Raw genomic sequence first — 18,869 nt, forward strand, 5'->3', positions numbered from 1 at the left:
CAGGTTAAGGGGAAATAGCTTTAAACTGGAAGAGGGTAGATTTAAACTAGATACTAGGAAGAAATTCTTTACTGTGAGGGTGGTAGGACACAGAAACAGGTTGCCTGGAGAAGCTGTGGATGCCCCCTCCCTAGATTTGTTCAAGGCCAGGCTGGATGGGGCTTTGAGCAACCTGGTCTAGAGGGAAGTGTCCCTGCTTATAGCAGGGGGGTTGGAATTAGATGTTAGTAAAGGTCATTTTCAACCATTCTGTGATTCTTTGAAACCTTACTGATAAAGGATGAAAATATTTCTTCCTTGTCTTCATGCATTCCTTTCTCCTTTCTCTATGTTGTTGGTGCTGAGCCCTGTGACATTGTTTTTCCTGAGCTGTGTCCAACCAACCTCCTTTGAATAGTCCCACTATCATTTCTTACTGCCTGTACCTCCTGTAAGGAGTTTTTGGTCAGTTTGCTTTTATTCTTTTGTTCCACCTTCTTTCTTTGCCCTGCCACCTTTCTTTTTCCCCTGTGTCAGCTGATTTTTATTTCAGGTCTGGGTTTTAGTTCCACTGTACCAATAAGTGCGTATGCAAATTCTGTTGTGAGTTCTAGTCTACCAAAATTCATTCTAAGAAAGATGTGTTTATTTTTCTTCTTTATTACAACTATAATTGGGCAAAATGTAGATGATGTTTCCTATTAACATAAAGAAATAATGAGCTGTTTTTGAAAGTCTTCCTAAGGACTAACATGCAGTTGTGGTGATTCTGGTCGTTAGAGTAGTTGCTAACTACAATACTTGTAGTTTTTTTTGTTTGTTTTTGCTGCTCAGTAGGAACATGAACATCTAGTATGATTGATACAGGTACTATAACCTCAGGAAAAGGAGCTCAATAAGAAGATGATGGAGAGAGGTTGGAACAATTGCCAGCTGTTCCTGAAATTGAAATGCTTGCAGACACTGCTGATGGCATGGAACACTGACAGCAATGCTATCTTTCATCTGAAGTATTTTTTTCAAAAGACAAGCCATTGCTGTTTCTTGTGTCTGTTCAGAATAGAACTTTTGTTTTTCCTGTTTTCCTCAAAACAAATGTGCTGAAAAAAAGTCTTAAGTTTCTAGTTGAATCTCCCAATCTGCAGCTTGTAGATTTTAGCCCCTGTAGTGTCATCCGCATAAACCTGAAGAGTCATTCTTGCCCTCTTTGTATGTGCCTCTTGTGGTCATTTTTAGGTGTCTTTTCAGCCAACCTGTAGCTCCCACATTATCAGACTGAACAAGTACTCAACCTCTATTCATAAGTTCTCCATCCATAAGTGATGACACTCCTGAAGCCACTTGCCATGTTCCTCCTAAAGCCGTCCATTATGTAGTTAACATTATTTTCAGTGAGAACACTGTATTTTGTGAAATATTATCGATTTCAGAGGATCTAACTGAAACTGTTTCTGTACTTCATCATGGTGGAAAATATTTCATTGAATTAACAAAGTTCTACAAATTAGTTCCTTGGGTATGTGTGAGTTACTATGCTGATTCTTTGGAGTATGGAAAAAGCAAAGGTTTTAAATATTTTCTGGTAACATTTTTGGTCCATTTGCAGATATGTAGCAGTTCTTGGCTTGTTTTCATAGCTAACGTGATTCTAGAATTTGAATGTATTTCAGTGTTACGAGAAAAGAACTGGAATACTCACCTTCCTCCAGCTTCAGGCATTTAAAGAATGCAAGGGCTAGCACAGATTTTATTTATAAACTGTAAACAAAAATTGCCCCATCTTCAACCTTTGTAGTTGTTAAGTTGCTCGTGACAGCCTCATCCAATGTTGTTTGAGGAATCAGAGTCGACAGTGCCTGTGTGTGGAGGACTAGACATCTTGAGGGCTGTTAAATTCAGATGCCCTATATCTAGTAAGTCCTCAAACCAGAGTCTTGTGGAGGAAATAGCACTGAAGGATTGTCCTCTTCTGATAATCTTACTTGGGCATCTGGTGTGGTCTTTCTCAGAGACAAAAATAATCAGGTAAGTAACTTTTTATTCTGACCTTTTAAGGTCATTCCTCCAGCAATGCCTGCCCATGTTTTTATAACTTTTTTTTTTTTTTTTAGTGAAATTATAAACTTTTTCAAGAATGTTTGAAGCCTTGTAAACATTTTTTTTTTTTTTTTTTTTTTTTTTTTTTTTTTTTTTTTTTTTGTTTTTGTTATCTATATCTGTCAGGTAATCAATTTGAAACAAGAAAATGGTGAAATCCTGGTGGGTATCTGCGTTGTACTAACTTCAGCAAGTCAGTCATCTGACAAGACCTGTTGTTGGTGAAGCACATAAAGTTTTAGTGATCACACCATTCCCAGGAAAGGAGGTAAAAGAAAGGCAGGCTGCCTTTTTTTTTAAATTATTATTATTATTATTATTTTTTTTTTCCTGTGTCCTTCTTGCATTGAATATTGATATCAAATGTCCCGATGTGTGCTGCAGAATCAGTGTTGATAGGCAGGCAGCTTTCCTGTGGCAGCTCACTGTTGGGAGGATACTGAGTTACTGGTCTAAAATCAATTTGTCTCAAGTTCAAGAAATTACTTAATGTTTTGTTTAGATAGTTGCACACGCTGCAAACTGAGTAACTTTTAGAAGTTCTGTACGGGGGTGGGGGGGGTTTCATTTCACATTGAAACGAATTGCTATTTTGTTGTTATTTTTTACTAGGTGCTTGTTCAGTGGTGTAGGACTGTGGGATAAGAATGTATTTCTTTCGGAATGAAAATAATTTGACTTTTGAATAGAAACAAGCAAAGTCACTTCAAATACAGAGTATAATCTTGGTCTTGCCGGAATTGAGCTGTGATTTCCTTCTTAATGCAAGCTCTGTGCCCACTTCTCTCAGATTTTCCCGTTTACTTCTTTTTCTCCCTTTTTTTCCATCTCTGCCTTTTTTAGGTTCTGTGAAACTCTGTTAGCTAGGCTAGACAAACTTCCTTTATGCAGTGTTTATATCAGAAAAATCTGAATATACATTTTATTGATGCTTAGTATGAGTTTAGTTTACTGAAGATGTTAGTGCTTTGCAATTGAGATTCTATTGTGATCCTTTCCTTTCAAGTTAATCCTGTTTTTCTGCGTTGTCAATTTGTTCCTGGTGAATTTTGGCTGTTCAATGAGGCAGACAGACTGAGGTGTTCAAGATATAAAATATCTGCAGAAAATAAAAACATTGCATTATTTCACCTAAATATCTCTTCATTCTCCCTGTGATGTCAACAACATTATTTGCAGGTTTATCATTTAGTGATTATTTTAAATGGAAAAATGAACCTGTCAAGACTTCTAGTATAACATCAAAGCTTTACCTTGACACTGATTCTTTGTTCTGGGCACTATTCCACAAAGGGAAAGCCAGTTCCAGTTGGATTTTACTGTATAAGTCAAAGTCCTGGTTCTGTGGAAATTGATGGTCTCCTAAGAAGGAAGCTGAGGATTTGGGTGTTTAAATTCGTTATGGTTTCATAATTGTAGGAAATTTTTAGGGGATCTGCCAGGTGATGAAGGTTAAAGTGATTGGTACAAGTAGTCGAGGAGAAAGAGGAAGCAGTTTGGCTTTGCAGTGCAGTTAAAGCAGAGATATACAAAGATATATTGTATGCAAAGTTTGTTCTTTTTAGTTATTGCTGTTAAGAGATTATTTAGTGGTTACTAGTTTTGAGTGTTCATGTTGTTTGTTTGTTTGTTTTTTAATTTATCTGTGAGGTTTTTAACCTGAAAACATTCAATTTTTTGTCTGTTTTCATTAAGGAGGATGTAAATTGTGAGGTCTTTAATCTTGTTGTTTGTTTATTTTGATGTTAGGATGATGTCTTTCTCAAAAATTAAAATTTCAGGCCTGTTTCAGAATAAGGCTTGATTTGTGACTTTCTTAATATCATCCTGGCAAGTTTCCACCTCATTTTTTGTGTGAATGTTGAAATGGTAAACTTTGCTTTCTAGTATTGAACAAAGGCAAATTCTTGAGCCTTTTCATAGAAAAAAATGTGTGCTTGGTTGTTTATTTAAGAAAATTAAGTATAGAAATATTTTAAATCGGATCTGTATTGCAATAAGCTTACATAGGTTATTAATAAGAACTTTTATAGACAGAAAACTGGCTATGCTCACTGTCAGATTTAATTGTTTCTGTATATGTTCCTCTTTATTTCACTGTAATTCTTTTTCTGCCGTCCTTATAAATGTAATCTCTGCCTTGTGTCAACCAGAGAGTAATGAATTTGTTTTTCTTTAAATGGTGTAAGTATGTATTTATATTTGAAATTAAGCAGTTGACATTCTCAGTTTGTCTGATTGGTCTATTGTATGCTAAATAGATAGTAAATATGTATATGTTGAGGAAAATTCCCTTTCATTTAGAACTCTAGTTAAGTAGAATTCCACAATTCACCCTCTTTTGAATTGACATAAAATGCTTGTATTCTAGATGGACAGTTGGAGTAGCTGGTTTTAGAGGTCTTAGAGATGCTATGAATTACAGAAATTAACTATCTGAAATATATCACCTTTTCTTAGGGGCAAATTTATTCAGAAAATAGCTTTTAATACTCTGCGTCTCGCTTGTTTCAGGTAACCTCATGGTTTTACCTTCTTGCTTCTGAAGTTCTAGTTGCAGTTTGCTGTCTGCTGTGCTTCACACAAGGCAAACAATATCAAAATATTTTCTCTAATCCTTCAAATCTAGTAAACATGCTCATAGTTATAGATTATGCTTGCTTTTACTGTGGAGAATTTTCTGAAAGTAAATTAGTTTAATCAGTCTGTACCTTGACACTGCTTACGAGTGGGTGTGATGTTATCTTACACTATGTAGTCTAATAAAAAATCAGTACAGGATGTTTAGAGAATGTGCATAGAAATTACCAGTCTATATTTGCTGTCTTTTTTTCTTAAGTGTTTTTTCTTCTTTTTTAAATGCTCTCAGATTTTCATGGATCTCAACAGTGCAAGCAGTATTGTTTTGCAAGTCTTGACCCAAGCTACTAGTCAAGATACTGCAGTGCTGAAGCCAGCTGAGGAACAACTGAAGCAGTGGGAGACACAGCCAGGCTTTTACTCTGTATTGTTGGTAAGATACAGTGGAAAAAGTGTTGTTTCTTAAACCATCAGCAAGCTGAAGATGGCTTTTTAGAATAGTGTTGGATAGTGACCTCTGGCTGAGGGTGGCATTGAGTTGTCATGGTCCAGCTTGCTGGTGTCCTTACACAAGATGTGCTTGGCATTGTTCTTGCTGTTGCTGAGGAGATTTGATTGCTAGTCATTTAGGTAAAGGGGGAAATAGAACTTCTAGTGTCATGAGTGGTTGAGCCTCTAGTGTTAAACCTGCTACTGGCATGTTCTGAGATATTAGAAGATAGCAGAGGGCCAGGAGGACCCTTGCTGAAGGAGGTGGTAACACTGGTATGTACCAAGGCAGTACCACCTTTGCTGTGGAGGTGATGCGTATTATGACAGTTTTCATAGAATAAAAGCTCCTTCAGTGTATTCAGTTTGATGCCCAGGTAGTATTGATTTCCTTCTTGTCTGCGATAGAGGGTTTTCTAGGTAGATTAGATGACCTGGTTGCTAGTAAGGTTCCAGGAATAGGAAAGATGAGAACCTTCTTTTACCGCTACTGTTGATGAAACAGATCTGTTAATATGATGCAAGGTGATGAAGTACATATTCTCTAAGAAGCAGAGAATCTCTTCTTCTTTGTTTAACTTCATTATGGCACTTAGACTGTCTAGAAGAAAAGGTATTCGGTATCTTCTTGGTGGAGCAAGGGTAAAGCAGGTGGTTGTAAATGCAGAGTTGTTAAGACATTCAGTCCCTATGGGAAAGGGGAATAATGTGATTACTGATGACAGATACCTCTTTCTGGATAAAAAGAATAGAGAAAACTATAATGTGTGATGAAACGTACTTTTGAATCTACAGTTTGTAGTACCTAGATGTTATGATGCGTTTTTATACTTCTTTTGTAGTTGTTACATACCTCTTGATGAATAGAAATGGAAAGGCAGTTAGAATGCTTGTTTGTTTTGTGAAATAGGCTCTGTCCTTTGCCAGTTCTATGAGTTTTTATTGTTTAGCTTTGTTCCTGTAATTCTGTGGCAGCATTACAGCTACAACCTTTGATGCTTATCTAATGGTTGCTAGTTTTGAATCGATATCTGTATTGGCTTGTGTTTACTTTGTAATGATCGAGCTTTGTGGCTTTTCTGTTGTCGTTTTGAGTATTATATCTAGAAAGTTGGAATTATTATAGAAAATGAATTTGAGAGAAGTGCAATTAAGTTCTGAATTTATAGTGAAGACGCTTGATAAACATTTTTCTGACCTCTTTGAAGGCCATATTTACAGTTTCTTCGAACGTGGTACACAGTTGCTGACCTGAGTCCCTGTGGTTTTCATGTTTTTGTGGGCTTCTGAAGTGAACTGATTTAAGTGTAGTGTAGAATAAAGTTACACTCACTAAAGAAGGCACCAATGTCTCGTGTCCTCAAGAAATATCCATCTGATATAGTCACCTTTTTCCTAATCATAGAATCATAGAATTACCCAGGCTGGAAAAGACCTTGAAGATCATCAAGTCCAACCACAGCCTAACCAGTGCCCTATCTCTAAAAACCCTCTGCTAAATCATATCCCTGAGTACCACATCCAAACGGCTCTTAAACACATCCAGGGATGGCGATTCAACCACCTCCCTGGGGAGCCCGTTCCAGTACCTAACTACCCTTTCTGTAAAGAAGTTCTTCCTAATATCCAACTTAATGTGACAGTGGACACAGCAGAAAAGCTGCTGTCCACTGTGGTACTTGTTTTAAGTTTCCATAGCTTACCTTTATTTCAGCTCTTCCTGTATAGTTAATTTTCAAAAGCACCATGTAAAATAATTACTGTGTGCATTTGTATGCATCTGTGTGTACGTGTACATACATGTGTGTAGGAGTGTGTGTATGAATGAATATGTATATGTATGTCTTTAGCAGTTGAAGCTAATTTTCAAACACAAGCATAGGCAAACTGACAGTTTCTATCCTACCAGTTCACTGTGTTTTCATTGATATTGGTAGTCAGGAAGGTTCTTGGCATGGGTCAAGAATAATGAGGAAATCTCCTGAAAGGCCTTGGAACTTCGCACAATGCAGAATAATTGCTTACTTCAGTCAGAATCTCTGTTTTGTTGAAGAGTGTAATAATTCATTGGTGTTGGTAATTACCTTTTAATACCCTGTTCTACCAGATGAGATTAGAATTATATTTACATTCTTCATTAGACTTACATTTTACAAATTACATTTTAGGGCCAGCACTGAGCATTTTTGTAAGCTCTTAAAATTAGTTGTAACATATTTTGCTTGTCTGTCAAATGCTGACTGATGCGATTTGTTTCTATGCACTCTTGTACACAGAATGATGTGTGCATGTGTGTGTCTATGCAGCGTTTGAGGCACAGACTCAGATGTGAACGATCCAAATCGTTTATTACAAGTTCTTATATGCTTATATGCCTTCACAAGTTTTTGTTTTCTAACTTTCCCATCCACCCTTATAACTTTCCCAACCACCTTTACATGTCAACAAAGCATTCTACAAACACTTTTCAACTGTCCATGTAGGCACATATCCAGTCAGAGCTGTGAGTCCCTTCTCCTTCCAGAGGTGTCCTTGCTTCTCCTGCTGTTTATCTTGCTCCGCAGCTGCTGCTCTGAACAGCTTTCCTTGTATCCCTACATGCCTATTCATGTGCCAGTGTGTGTTTTTATGCAGCTTCTTTCTGTTTGATCACTTTTTTTTTTTTTTTTTCTTTAAAAAAAACTACACAACCAACAGAACATCTTTACGAATCATGTCCTGGATGTGAATGTCAGATGGTTGGCTGTGTTGTATTTTAAAAATGGAATCGATCGCTACTGGAGACGAGTTGCACCACAGTAAGTTCTGACTACCTTTCTCTTAACCTGCAGTAGGTTTTGGTACACTTACCCAACCAATAATCAGCTGATTCCTTTGTATATAGAAGCTGTTTTGGATTTGGTGCTGAAATTGATAAAACTTAACAGTGTTGGGGCTCTGTCTGCTCTCATATTACTTCTCATAAAATTCTTCATGTTTTATTTTAAAAAACTGAGCTGCAAGTGTGTTTTGTTGTCAGCTGGTTTTGAAGTAACATTATGAGGTTAATTTAGACTTTCAGATAGTGGCGGATATTGTAGGTATGAAGACTCCTGAGAAGGTTAATTGTGTGGATTTCATTTAATTCAGAATTCTCACTGAACTATATGCATGGGAAGGAGGTAGTAGCTAACAATAGGAAATTCTGGTCTTCCTTTTCTTCTCCTGTTATATCTGTTCTGACAATACACGACAAAAAGTTCTCCAAAGAAGCTATGAGTCTAGTCAGTATTAAGCACTGAATATTTTACTTAAAAGTTGCAGTGCCATTATAATTTGTTACAACTACAGAATTATGTAATTCATAAAATCATCAAATGGCTTGGATTAAAAACCATGTAATTTCAACCGCCTGCTGTGGACAGATTGCCACCCACTGTATCAAGCTACCCAGGCCCCCATCCGACCTGGCCTTGAACACCTCCAAACATGGGGCACCCACACCTCCTCTGGCAGCCTGTGCCAGGGTCCCATTGCCTTCTGAGGAGTGTTCTTTTAGACAGATAACCTTATTCATATAACCTATTAATTCATTTGTAAATCAGAGCTAAAGAAGGTTTCTTTTAAAGCAATGATTCTCGAACACTTAATGCATGTGAAGGACTTTCTGTCTCCAGAAACAGTCACAGTATGTTAAATGCCTCTATTGCACTGTGCTCAAGTTTTCCTTGTTTCTAGCAGAACTAACTTCACTCTGTTTCTTCTGAGTGTTTGTGGCTTCACAGCTGCTACTTCTCCATAGTGGGAAGACATATATTAAGTTGAAACTGAATTATTTGGAAAGTAGAATAGTGTTTCATTCTAATAGTTACAGAATACTAAGTCAAAACTTCTTTAAAGAGAAAATAATCCTTCTGAAATATATTGCTTTCTGCACATGTTTGTCTGTCATATTCAGACTACTTATTCTTTACCTGTGTTAGACTTAAACCAGCATTTTTCAACAAGTTGTTGTTCTAGTGATAGGCCTTTGAATGTCATTTTCTCAGGCAACTTTCTGGACTGCTACAGAGTAGATTACTGGTTAGTAATAGCCTGTTTTCAGGCACTATTTGATCTGTCTTTTGGAAGTATTATCACATTGTTTTATTTTACAGTTTTGTGCTTTTTGGGTTTCTTCAGAAATAGCTTCTCTTGAATCTCGGTGGTATTACGAGTTTATTTTTCCTGAAAATATTGTTGATTTCACATATAATTACTATGAATTCCTGTCCTTTGTGGACTTTGTTCTTTAATTTGATCACTGATTGATTAGCAACCTTCATTATATCTTTCATTTGAATGCTAATTTCAAGTAGCATCAGATTTAAATTTATAGTTTATGAACTTATACATTCTAAAAATATGTATAAGTTTAAAAAAAGTCTGTGGTAGGTATTTTCCCATGCCACAAACACAGTAACATATGAAAAAGCTTCAAAACTGCAAATTGTGGAAGGCTATAACTTAAAGGCTTTGAGACCTGGAAATTCTTCCTTAGAGAACTTAGTTTTTCCTCTGGTGTAATTCAGCACAGATGTAAGATAGCTTATTGAGTAGTAAGCACTCTTCATAGCTTCTAGTTTGTCTAGAGTTGTAGTCTTTTGTTGCAGTTTATTAAAGGAAAATAGAAGGGCTGTTTCCTGTGGTTACGTCTATGAACGCTGCAGTGGGTAAAGAAGTAGCTGAAGTTCTAGTATCCAGCAGATGTCAGTGTTGGACTATGTGGATAGTAAATTCTTCTGTGCTCCTGTGAGTGGTTGGAGACTTTGTGTGTATGTCACATAAAGATGCACTCTACCACTTGAATCCTAATTAATTTCTTAAATTCTTTAGCTTTCTGTCTACTTTGCTTATCATAAATTACTGTATTTAAGGTGTTTCTTCTTTTCCTTTGCTTGCAAATGCTGAAGCTAACTTATAATATTTTTATTTATTGTAATGAATTGTAGGTTTACTGTTTTTGGGATGTCCATTTAGTATGCTTGACAGTAGTTAAGGCAAGGACCCTCGTGAGCTCACAAAATAATGGAAATCATAAAGTTGAACAATTGAAACACTTTCTTTGTTTGCTGTTCCTTAAAGTGACAGATCTCTGCAATCACTGAAATGTGCAGGCTGTAATTAATTGAGGTTAGATTTCTTAGGTGCATTAATAGTGTCTTTTATGCTGTAGAAACGATTCAGATTATGCCTGCATATTTGGAAATTACGTGCTGTGTTTGTGTAATTACAAACACAACAGAAAGACAAGCACTGTGGAAATTTTTCTTCTGTCAGTAAATGAAAGTGCTTGAGTCACAACTGTTCAGTGATAACTGTACACTGACTCCATAATTAAAACTCAGTTTTTACTTTGTATAGTTTTCCTTGTCTCAGTATAGCTCTGTATCTTACTTTGTGCTTCTCTTTTACCAGTAGGGTCTGTGTAGGTCACAGTAAAACCTGATGCCAGAAGACCTTGTAAATACTTGAGTGTTTCACTTTTCCTTCACATACCTTGAGGTAGTTGAAAAACAATGGTTGGTTTCTTCATGGTTTACATTAGCACACCGTTTTCTTTGAACATATATTCTAGTTTGACAGTCTTCACCCCGTCACTACAGTGCACAAATTGTAGTAATTGTTTAAGTTCTGTGTCTAACAGTAGTGACAAGTCTAAATAAGGATTACTGAGTTTTGTTGGAAATGAAATTATATTCTAATAAATGTATCCTGACAGTGCTCTTTCTGAAGAAGAAAAAACAACACTGCGTGCTGGACTTATTGCCAACTTTAATGAACCAGTGAATCAGGTCAGTGATGAGTAACTATTTAATACCTGAGTTGGTATATCTATCATAATTCAGTATTCTTTGTCTTTTGCTGTTATTGCTTAGTTTTGCTTTTTGTTCCGTTGCTGGTTGCAGTGACAGTTTGTTACCCTTTGCTGTTTATGCAGACATGTGGTGAGATAGTTCAGGGAATGGATGTAGCCCAAAAATGACTTTTTCCACTCCCCCTCCTTAGTGACTTTCTTTTTTCAGATGTGTCTGTGCACTGATCTGTCTCTCAGAGTAACTGCATCAGGAAGGGTGGTGGCAGTGGTGTAGCAGGAATGAGCTGTTGAGAATGCTGCCGCATAGACCCAATTAGGCAATATTGCTGCCCCGTGTCTAATCATTGCATAAGAGAACTTAAATAAACACAGTAAAGATTCAATGGGATAGCGTCTAGTCATACATAATTTAAAGTGACTAAGCTGCTGTTTTGATTAGAATAAGGAGTTACTGTTGAGTTTTGAGCCGTTAACATTGGCTCTAAATATTCATATGCTAGATGAATCGGTTTTCCTTCTGCTAATGGATTATTGCTTATATAAATACAAGATTCTAGAAGGAATTATAGGCTAGTATTTTAAGCTAGGTCTTGACTTTGATCACTTTAGTGATCTTAATGTAAAATGTAAACATTACTTCCAGTTTAGCATTTTTCTTAGTATTTAATCATAAAGTTGAAATAGTTTTGTTTGGTTTTTTTTGCGCACTTTAAAACAGCTTTAGAAAAAAAAAAAAAAGAAAAAAAGGTGTGAAAACTTGTTAAATTAACTTGTTTTTAATTGAGGTTTTGTATGGCTGTTAAATTCTGCAGTGTTTGTTTCCTGAATGGTCATTGACTTTATGGTACCTGTGTATTGTTTTGATTTTTGTTTTGTTTTGTTTATTTTTCAGATAGCAACTCAGATCTCTGTACTGATTGCTAAAGTTGCCAGGGTGGACTGCCCAAGGCAATGGCCAGAACTTATACCCACACTTCTAGAATCTGTGAAGGTCCAAGATGACCTTCGACAGCACAGAGCGTTACTTACCTTTTATCATGTTACGAAGACCCTGGCTTCCAAACGACTTGCTGCAGACAGGAAACTTTTCTACGATGTAAGTAACATGATTCAGTGATGTACAGCATAAGAAAACAACTTGTCTTACATGCTTTTCACTTCCCTCTGGTGAGCTGAAAATGAAATAATGGCAGTTATGTGGACTTTTGCATCTGCCCTTGAAGTAGAAATGTGCTTACTTTGGACATATGTACCATATGTAGTGCTCGAAAGTAAATTGCTATGTGAAATAAATGTATTTCAAACTTTTATTCATTTTTTTAAATCTCATTTGAGTGGCTTTTTAATATTTTGTATTAAGAAACAGTTTTATCTGCAGCACAATCTTTGTACAATCAGGTGTTTGTTAACATATCACAAAACAGATCCTACAATATGTAAACCAGCACAGTTTTTGGAAGAGTGTTCTGGATCCGGAACTCAGTGGTCTTTAAAAAATGCTGGATTTTATTGTCAATTGGAATGTGTTTGTGATGATTTGGCTTTTGTGAGATCAACTTCTTTCTCCAGATTAATTGGAATAGGATTTAAATGAAAATGTCAGATCTTGTCTCATGGAGTTTGCATTTTCCATTGTAAGAGTCTGCTGTTTAGAATGCAGATTTGTCTTTAGCTGCATTTGCAGTCATATTTGGAGTTAGGCAGTGATGTGACGTGATTAACTGAATGTAGCAAATTAAACATTGGTTTTATTGTGTTGTGGAGGAAAAAAAACAAAAACAAAATGTTGTGGAGGACTGTGTTGAGGAAACGGACCTGGGAGTACTGATTGATGCACAGCTGAACATGAGCCGACAGTGTGCACGGGTGGCCAAGAAGGCCAACGGCATCCTGGCTTACATCAAAAACAGTGTTACTAGCAGGAACAAGGAGGTAATTGTCCCCCTGTACTCGGCATTGGTGCGGCTGCACCTTGAGTACTGTGTTCGGTTTTGGGCCTCTCACTGCAAGAAAGACATTGAGGCCCTGGAACGTGTTCAGAGGAGGGCTGCGAAGCTGGTGAGGGGTCTGGAGCACAGGCCTTATGAGGAGCGGCTGAGGGAACTGGGATTGTTCAGCCTGGAGAAGAGGAGGCTCAGGGGAGACCTTATAGCTCTCTATAACTTCCTGAAGGGAGGTTGTGGTGAGCTGGGGGTTGGCCTCTTCTCTCGTGTAGACAGTGATAGAACTAGAGGGAATGGTTTCAAGCTGCGACAGGGGAGGTTCAGGCTGGACATTAGGAAGTATTTCTTCTCAGAAAGGGTAGTCAGGCATTGGAATGCACTGCCCAGGGAGGTGGTAGAGTCACCGACCATGGGAGTGTTCAAGAAATGTTTGGATGTTGCATTGAGGAATATGGTTTAGCTGGGAAATATTGGTAATGGTTGGACTATTTGTGTAGTGTTTGCCACATCTGATCTTTTGTAGTTTAAGAACAGTGTGGAACAATAGTACATGAAGAGCTGAAGTAGTAGAAGCTGCAGTATTTTTTCTATAAAGACACATTAGCGATATCCTTCCTTACAATTTTTTTTTTTGCCAACTATTTGAGACATGGTCCAGAACAGGACACCTTCAGTATGAATCCTTGTGGCCATTGGCAGCCTACAAGATCTAACGGTGAACAGGTCTTTCATCTTTGATTTTTACCATTATTTTTCACATGAGCAGTTTTCATGTACGATAATCTTTTATGTTTGTTCTTCTTTTATTACTACCACCGTTAATCTTCACTTATTTCATTGACTAAATTTAAGGCAGTGTAACCCTGTGACTAGATCTTCATAATTTGCATTATTGCAGTACATGATTGATATTTAAATGATTTCAAATGTAAAAAAATGTGATGGGTTCTCCTATTGGGTAGTGTGTGTATTTGTGATTCTCTTCCACCACTTATTGTTAATAAGGTAATTAGTTCTAAATGCTGTCAGCCATGCTATATTTTAAATTGTATGAGTTGAAGTTGGAGTTTGCAGTTATCATAAAAATTAGTTTGTGTAGACATTGTTCAATACTATTTGATTAGACATATACATGCAACTCCTACCTGTATTCCCAGAGTAAGCTGAGTCAGATGTTAGCTATGCTGTGAGACAAATTGCTTAAATGTTGTGAGACAGGAGGCAATCAGGAGAGCTTTCAGCTTTTTGAAGCTTATTCTATAGCTAGAATTGATGAAAATCAGGTAAGAAAGGAGGCTTATATAGTTTGTTCGTTTGTTTGGTTGCCTCTAAAGTTTGACTAGACTACTGCAAAAGTAGTAGTTTGGGAAGTGGCAGAATCCATCATAGCATATTTGAGATAAGACAAGAAGTTTTTTCCAAACAAGAAGTTTGGAAAATATCTTTGGTCTAGGACGACTCAGTACAACAAAGGAATGAGTGTAACACTGTTGTCCATATTATACAGAAGGTAGAGTAAATAATTTAAGTCTAAACTGGCCCTTAAAATTTACAAATTTATCATAGTAGGCAGATCCAGGAAATTAAATACATTGTTGATTTTTCCTTTCTCAGCTTGCATCTGGTATTTATAGCTTTGCATGTTCCTTGTGGAATCATCATACAGATACGTTCCTACAGCAGGCCTGCACTGGGAATGAAGCTGCTGCCTCAAATTCATTAGAAAGAACTTTGTTGTCGTTGAAAGGTAATAATACCAAATGATATTAAGTATGTTATGATACAGTTCTCTTTATATCAAATGATCAAGCCTTCTCTGGTAAAGAGTCTTAGTGATACATAACAGATCCATGCCTATTGAGTAAACAGACCTCTTTTGACATGCCTGTAGCAGGGCAGAATGAGGATGGTTTATTGGAAGGGGAAGAAATACCTTTGTTCCTCTGTATGCACTGTTCTGATATGCTTGTGGGAAGAAATCAAAGTTTAGAAGATGAGAAAGTGGGAGAAGTGACAAGATATCTTTTTGTGTGTGTTTGCATCTGTCTGTCTTATTTTAAGCACTTAACTGAGGAAACTGATTGATAAGTTTATGTTAAGTTCATCTTAGGATCAGTGAAGAGGTATAGCCATATCAGTTTAGATTTTTAGATCAGTTTAGTTTGATGCTCAAGGATTTATCAGTGAAACGAATGTGTATCTGTACTGCATTTTCTTGCACTGAGGAACTGAAATATTTGTGTGCATACTTGTGATGTGTTTGATACCAGTTTTTAGACATTTCAGAGGTTGTGGCATAGGGCAGCTTTGGGTTTCTGGCAGTAAAAAGCCTGAGAAAATTAATAAGATGTATGGGCCGTATCTGACTTGTTTCTTTTATAAAACCATCTCCTTAATGGGTGAATATGTAAAACTTTTGTAGAATTCTTCTTGATGATTCATTAATTTTGTGTTTTCATAATTAGTTTTCACTTAATATATTGAATTTTAAAATAATTCAATGAGATTATCATCATATTATGTGTGGTAGGACCATCTGAAAGCCCAAAATTAATGTTTTATTTGGAGAATTGGAAGAAGTGCACAGCAACTAGTCATGTTCTGAAATCTCTTGGAGCAAGGGCTGAGAAATATCTACCCAATAATTTCTTTTTTTCTAGTTCTTCGTAAACTAACAGTCCATGGATTTGTAGAACCTCATCGAAGTGTAGAGGTGATGGTGAGTAACATTCATCTGTTCCTATGCTTACATTAGAAATCGTCTTTTATTGTTTCAGCTCTTAGAACATGATTAAAGATTATTTTTAAGCATGCCTGTGCAACCTTTTGGCTGCCTGGGCTGTGCTGACCAAACAGAAATTGCCTTGGGACACATAACACAAGGTTTGCTCTGAAAGTAATACCTCCTATTAATTTCCTTGCAAACTACAACAGATAAAGCACAGTAACACTACTGTTAGAGCAAAATCTCAGGTGTAAAACATTAGTTTTCAATCTAGTCAACTCCATCAGCTAAGCATTGTTGCCAGTGATGAACAAGAGCCTCCATGGTGTGCTTGTAACAGTCTGCACTAGTGAAAGTGACCTGCTGCTGTTGCTGCTGCTGAAATGTACCACCCAACACCTCAGTGTGCTCACATCCACTGTGTAGTCTCAATCGGTGTTCAGCAAGCACCAGTGAATGTCAGTCGGTGCCATTTTTTCCTCGTGGAGGAATTTAGAGACACATCTTTGCTTCATACGTACTTGCACCGTTTTGTCAGACTGCCCCTCTGCTGCCATCTGTCTTATGGCTTCATAACAATGGAATATTGACAGGAAGATTCAGCCTCAGCTGTCACACCACCAGTATCCACCTCTGATACTCTGGGCCAATATAACAAAATAGCAGGCATTACTTTTGGAGCAGCTATCATAAACTTATGCTATGAATCATATACAAAAGTAACAAAACTTACCTTAATTTTTAATACTTTTTATTGAAAAAAAAATTGCACAAAAAAAGCCCCGAACAAGTGGGACACGTGGTGTCTTTTTTTGTGTGCAAAATTAATGCATCAGTCCCTGTTTTGATGGCAGTAGCTGCAATTGTTAGTAAGCTCTCAAGGTCAGAGATTTTTGATTCCATGCTACTCCTGTACTTCAACCTTGAGAACAGTTGTTCACAAGGGAATATGCTGCCAAGAAGTGATGGTGTGAATGAGGCTGACTCTGAAGTGAGGAATGTCTCTTTACTTTTATAAGTGAGAGGGGGCTTATGAAAGTACAGAGATGTGGTCAGATTTTTTAGTTGGATGTCTGGTTGCAGCTTTGTACACTCCATTTAAAAATGCCCAGTTTGTCTATTTATGTTGACTGAAAACAGAGTTGCAAATTGCCCAAAAAAGATTTTATTTCTTTACAATCTTGGAACGTGTTCTCAAATTCCTTTATCAAAATGGAAAGTGCAGCTGTGCATTTTTATTTTTTATTTTTTGCTGTTCACAGGACTGTGTTCAGCCAATGAATTGAAACACACACACTGATTTGCTATAACTCGAGCTCACACTGCACTGTGCCCTCCCCATGCTCTCAAACAGCACTCATTGCACACTGCTCTTTGGCTGCTGGGGAGCAGTGTGGGTATGTGCCTGGGGCTGGATGGGGGGGACCTGGTGTGTGGCAGAGGCTGGGCTGTGGTTGGGCATGTCTGGTTTAAAGAATGTTCTCACTTAATGATCGATGTAATGTCATATTTGTCCATGACTGATATTTTCTGAGTACAAGATGAATGTTTCTATGCAGCCCATCTATGGAAAACAAACAAACAAACAAAAAAAACCCAGAAAAACAACAAAAAAGAAGAAACCCAAACTTTTCCCTTCTCCACAAACTCCTTCTGCTTCTCTGAAGGACATTCAGAAGTTGAGAGCAGTTGTATGCATCCAATTAGATGCTGCGTTCAAGAGGAAAGATTGTAAAGCATACATCTGTATTTTTGCATACACATTTTTGCTGTTTATGGGGTACTAACAAGGTCAGCTTAGATGCAGTTTGATAGCTACCTAATTATGTGTTTCATGGGAAAATTGCTTGTCCACTGTAATTAATTGCTGAATTAAAAGTGATCAGGAGATGTCTGAGCTGGTGACATGTCTGAACTGGGTTCAGTTTAATTGTCTTCTCATGTTTTACTACAAAATAAGCTTAATCCTTAATCATATACTTTTATATTTTTCAGGGTTTTCTACATGCGCTGTTTGAACGGCTAAAACAATTTCTGGAGTGCAGTAAGTGTTTCAGTGTTTCTGCCTCTGTTAGTTAAAAACTGGAATTTGTATAATGCAGTTATATCAATTTTGTATATCAAAACCATATTTTTTGAGTACTGAACTGTTACTTGAAATGGTGCTGAAACTGAAAGATGTCAGTATAAGTTTTGCTCTAATTCCACCGAAAATATACCTGTTGTAATGCCTATTTTGGAGAGAAAAAAAAAAATACCCTAAGTGGTGGAAAGACAAGATACAAATGTTAAAATGCAGAGATGCTAATAAAATTCAGATGATCTTGAATTCTCTTGCTGTTTGTGAGAGTTTTATGTTTTTCATATTTCCTGGAGTCTGCCATGTATTTTGGCAATTATCAGATGGGAAATAATGAATAAATTTAGCCATGTGTGCTTTATACCTAATAGAATAGACAACCGTAAGTTAGCACAGTCAACAGAAGCATGAGCGTAGCTGGCTACTGTTGCTTCTTCTGTAAGGAAGTTACCAGATGCATGCAGTTGTGGTTTAAGATAGCAGCATTCAGCACCATTCATCCACAGTGTAAGCCTTTAATTCATAGAAACTTGTCAGGACATTCTTTTTGGATTCAGCAAATTATTTTCAAAGACTGAATAGAAATAGTTTTTTATATTCAAATGAAAGTACTTGGCGCAGGAGCCTGTATGAGAGGTGCTGGTCTGAGTTCTGAGCTTTGTTTCTAGGAAAGCTTATGGAAACTGCCACTGCATTTGATGCCAAAGTAATTTTATGTTATTTTTTACTATTCTGAAATACAAGTGTTTTTGTGTTCAGCTGTTCGCTTGTTCAGCTGTACTGTAGTACAGTTCATATCAGTTACAGTTAATTTCACTGCAAATTAGAGGAAATGGTTAAATAAGTTTTTTCATACTCAGGACTTTCAGTTTATAACTTTGAGCTTATTCTGCTAGAAACTTTTCTCTGGCTTCTATAATCCCTGAACTACAAATAATACAAGTTGTTCTTCAGTATTAATGTCTTGAAATATGGTTATCCAGAAATGAATGAGCCTGAAAAAAATGATTGTTGTTGAATATCTGATTTATCAGGTAGAAATATACGGACGGGAAATGTGTGCAGAGATCGTCTAGAAAAGACTATAATTCTGTTCACTAAAGTGGTAAGTAAATTCTGTGGTTGCTGAATAGTTTTCAA

At 36.9% G+C, this 18,869-nt stretch overlaps 1 protein-coding gene across 4 annotated transcripts in view; it reads left to right on the top strand.

Moving 5' to 3' along the window:
- Positions 1–18,869, top strand: part of IPO11 (importin 11) — a 68,784-nt gene that overhangs the window by 3,056 nt on the left and 46,859 nt on the right. For all 4 annotated transcript variants that reach the window (XM_072359850.1, XM_072359848.1, XM_072359849.1 and 1 more), the window contains exons 3-11: positions 2,203–2,344; positions 4,946–5,089; positions 7,843–7,943; positions 10,886–10,958; positions 11,874–12,077; positions 14,539–14,671; positions 15,585–15,643; positions 17,645–17,693; positions 18,764–18,834. In XM_072359850.1, coding sequence (XP_072215951.1) covers positions 4,952–5,089; positions 7,843–7,943; positions 10,886–10,958; positions 11,874–12,077; positions 14,539–14,671; positions 15,585–15,643; positions 17,645–17,693; positions 18,764–18,834 — 828 coding nt within the window. In that variant the 5' untranslated portion in view covers positions 2,203–2,344; positions 4,946–4,951. The remainder of the gene's footprint in view (positions 1–2,202; positions 2,345–4,945; positions 5,090–7,842; positions 7,944–10,885; positions 10,959–11,873; positions 12,078–14,538; positions 14,672–15,584; positions 15,644–17,644; positions 17,694–18,763; positions 18,835–18,869) is intronic.

Source organism: Excalfactoria chinensis, chromosome Z (assembly GCF_039878825.1).
Source record: "Excalfactoria chinensis isolate bCotChi1 chromosome Z, bCotChi1.hap2, whole genome shotgun sequence".
In the NCBI taxonomy this organism is placed as follows: Eukaryota; Metazoa; Chordata; class Aves; order Galliformes; family Phasianidae; genus Excalfactoria; species Excalfactoria chinensis.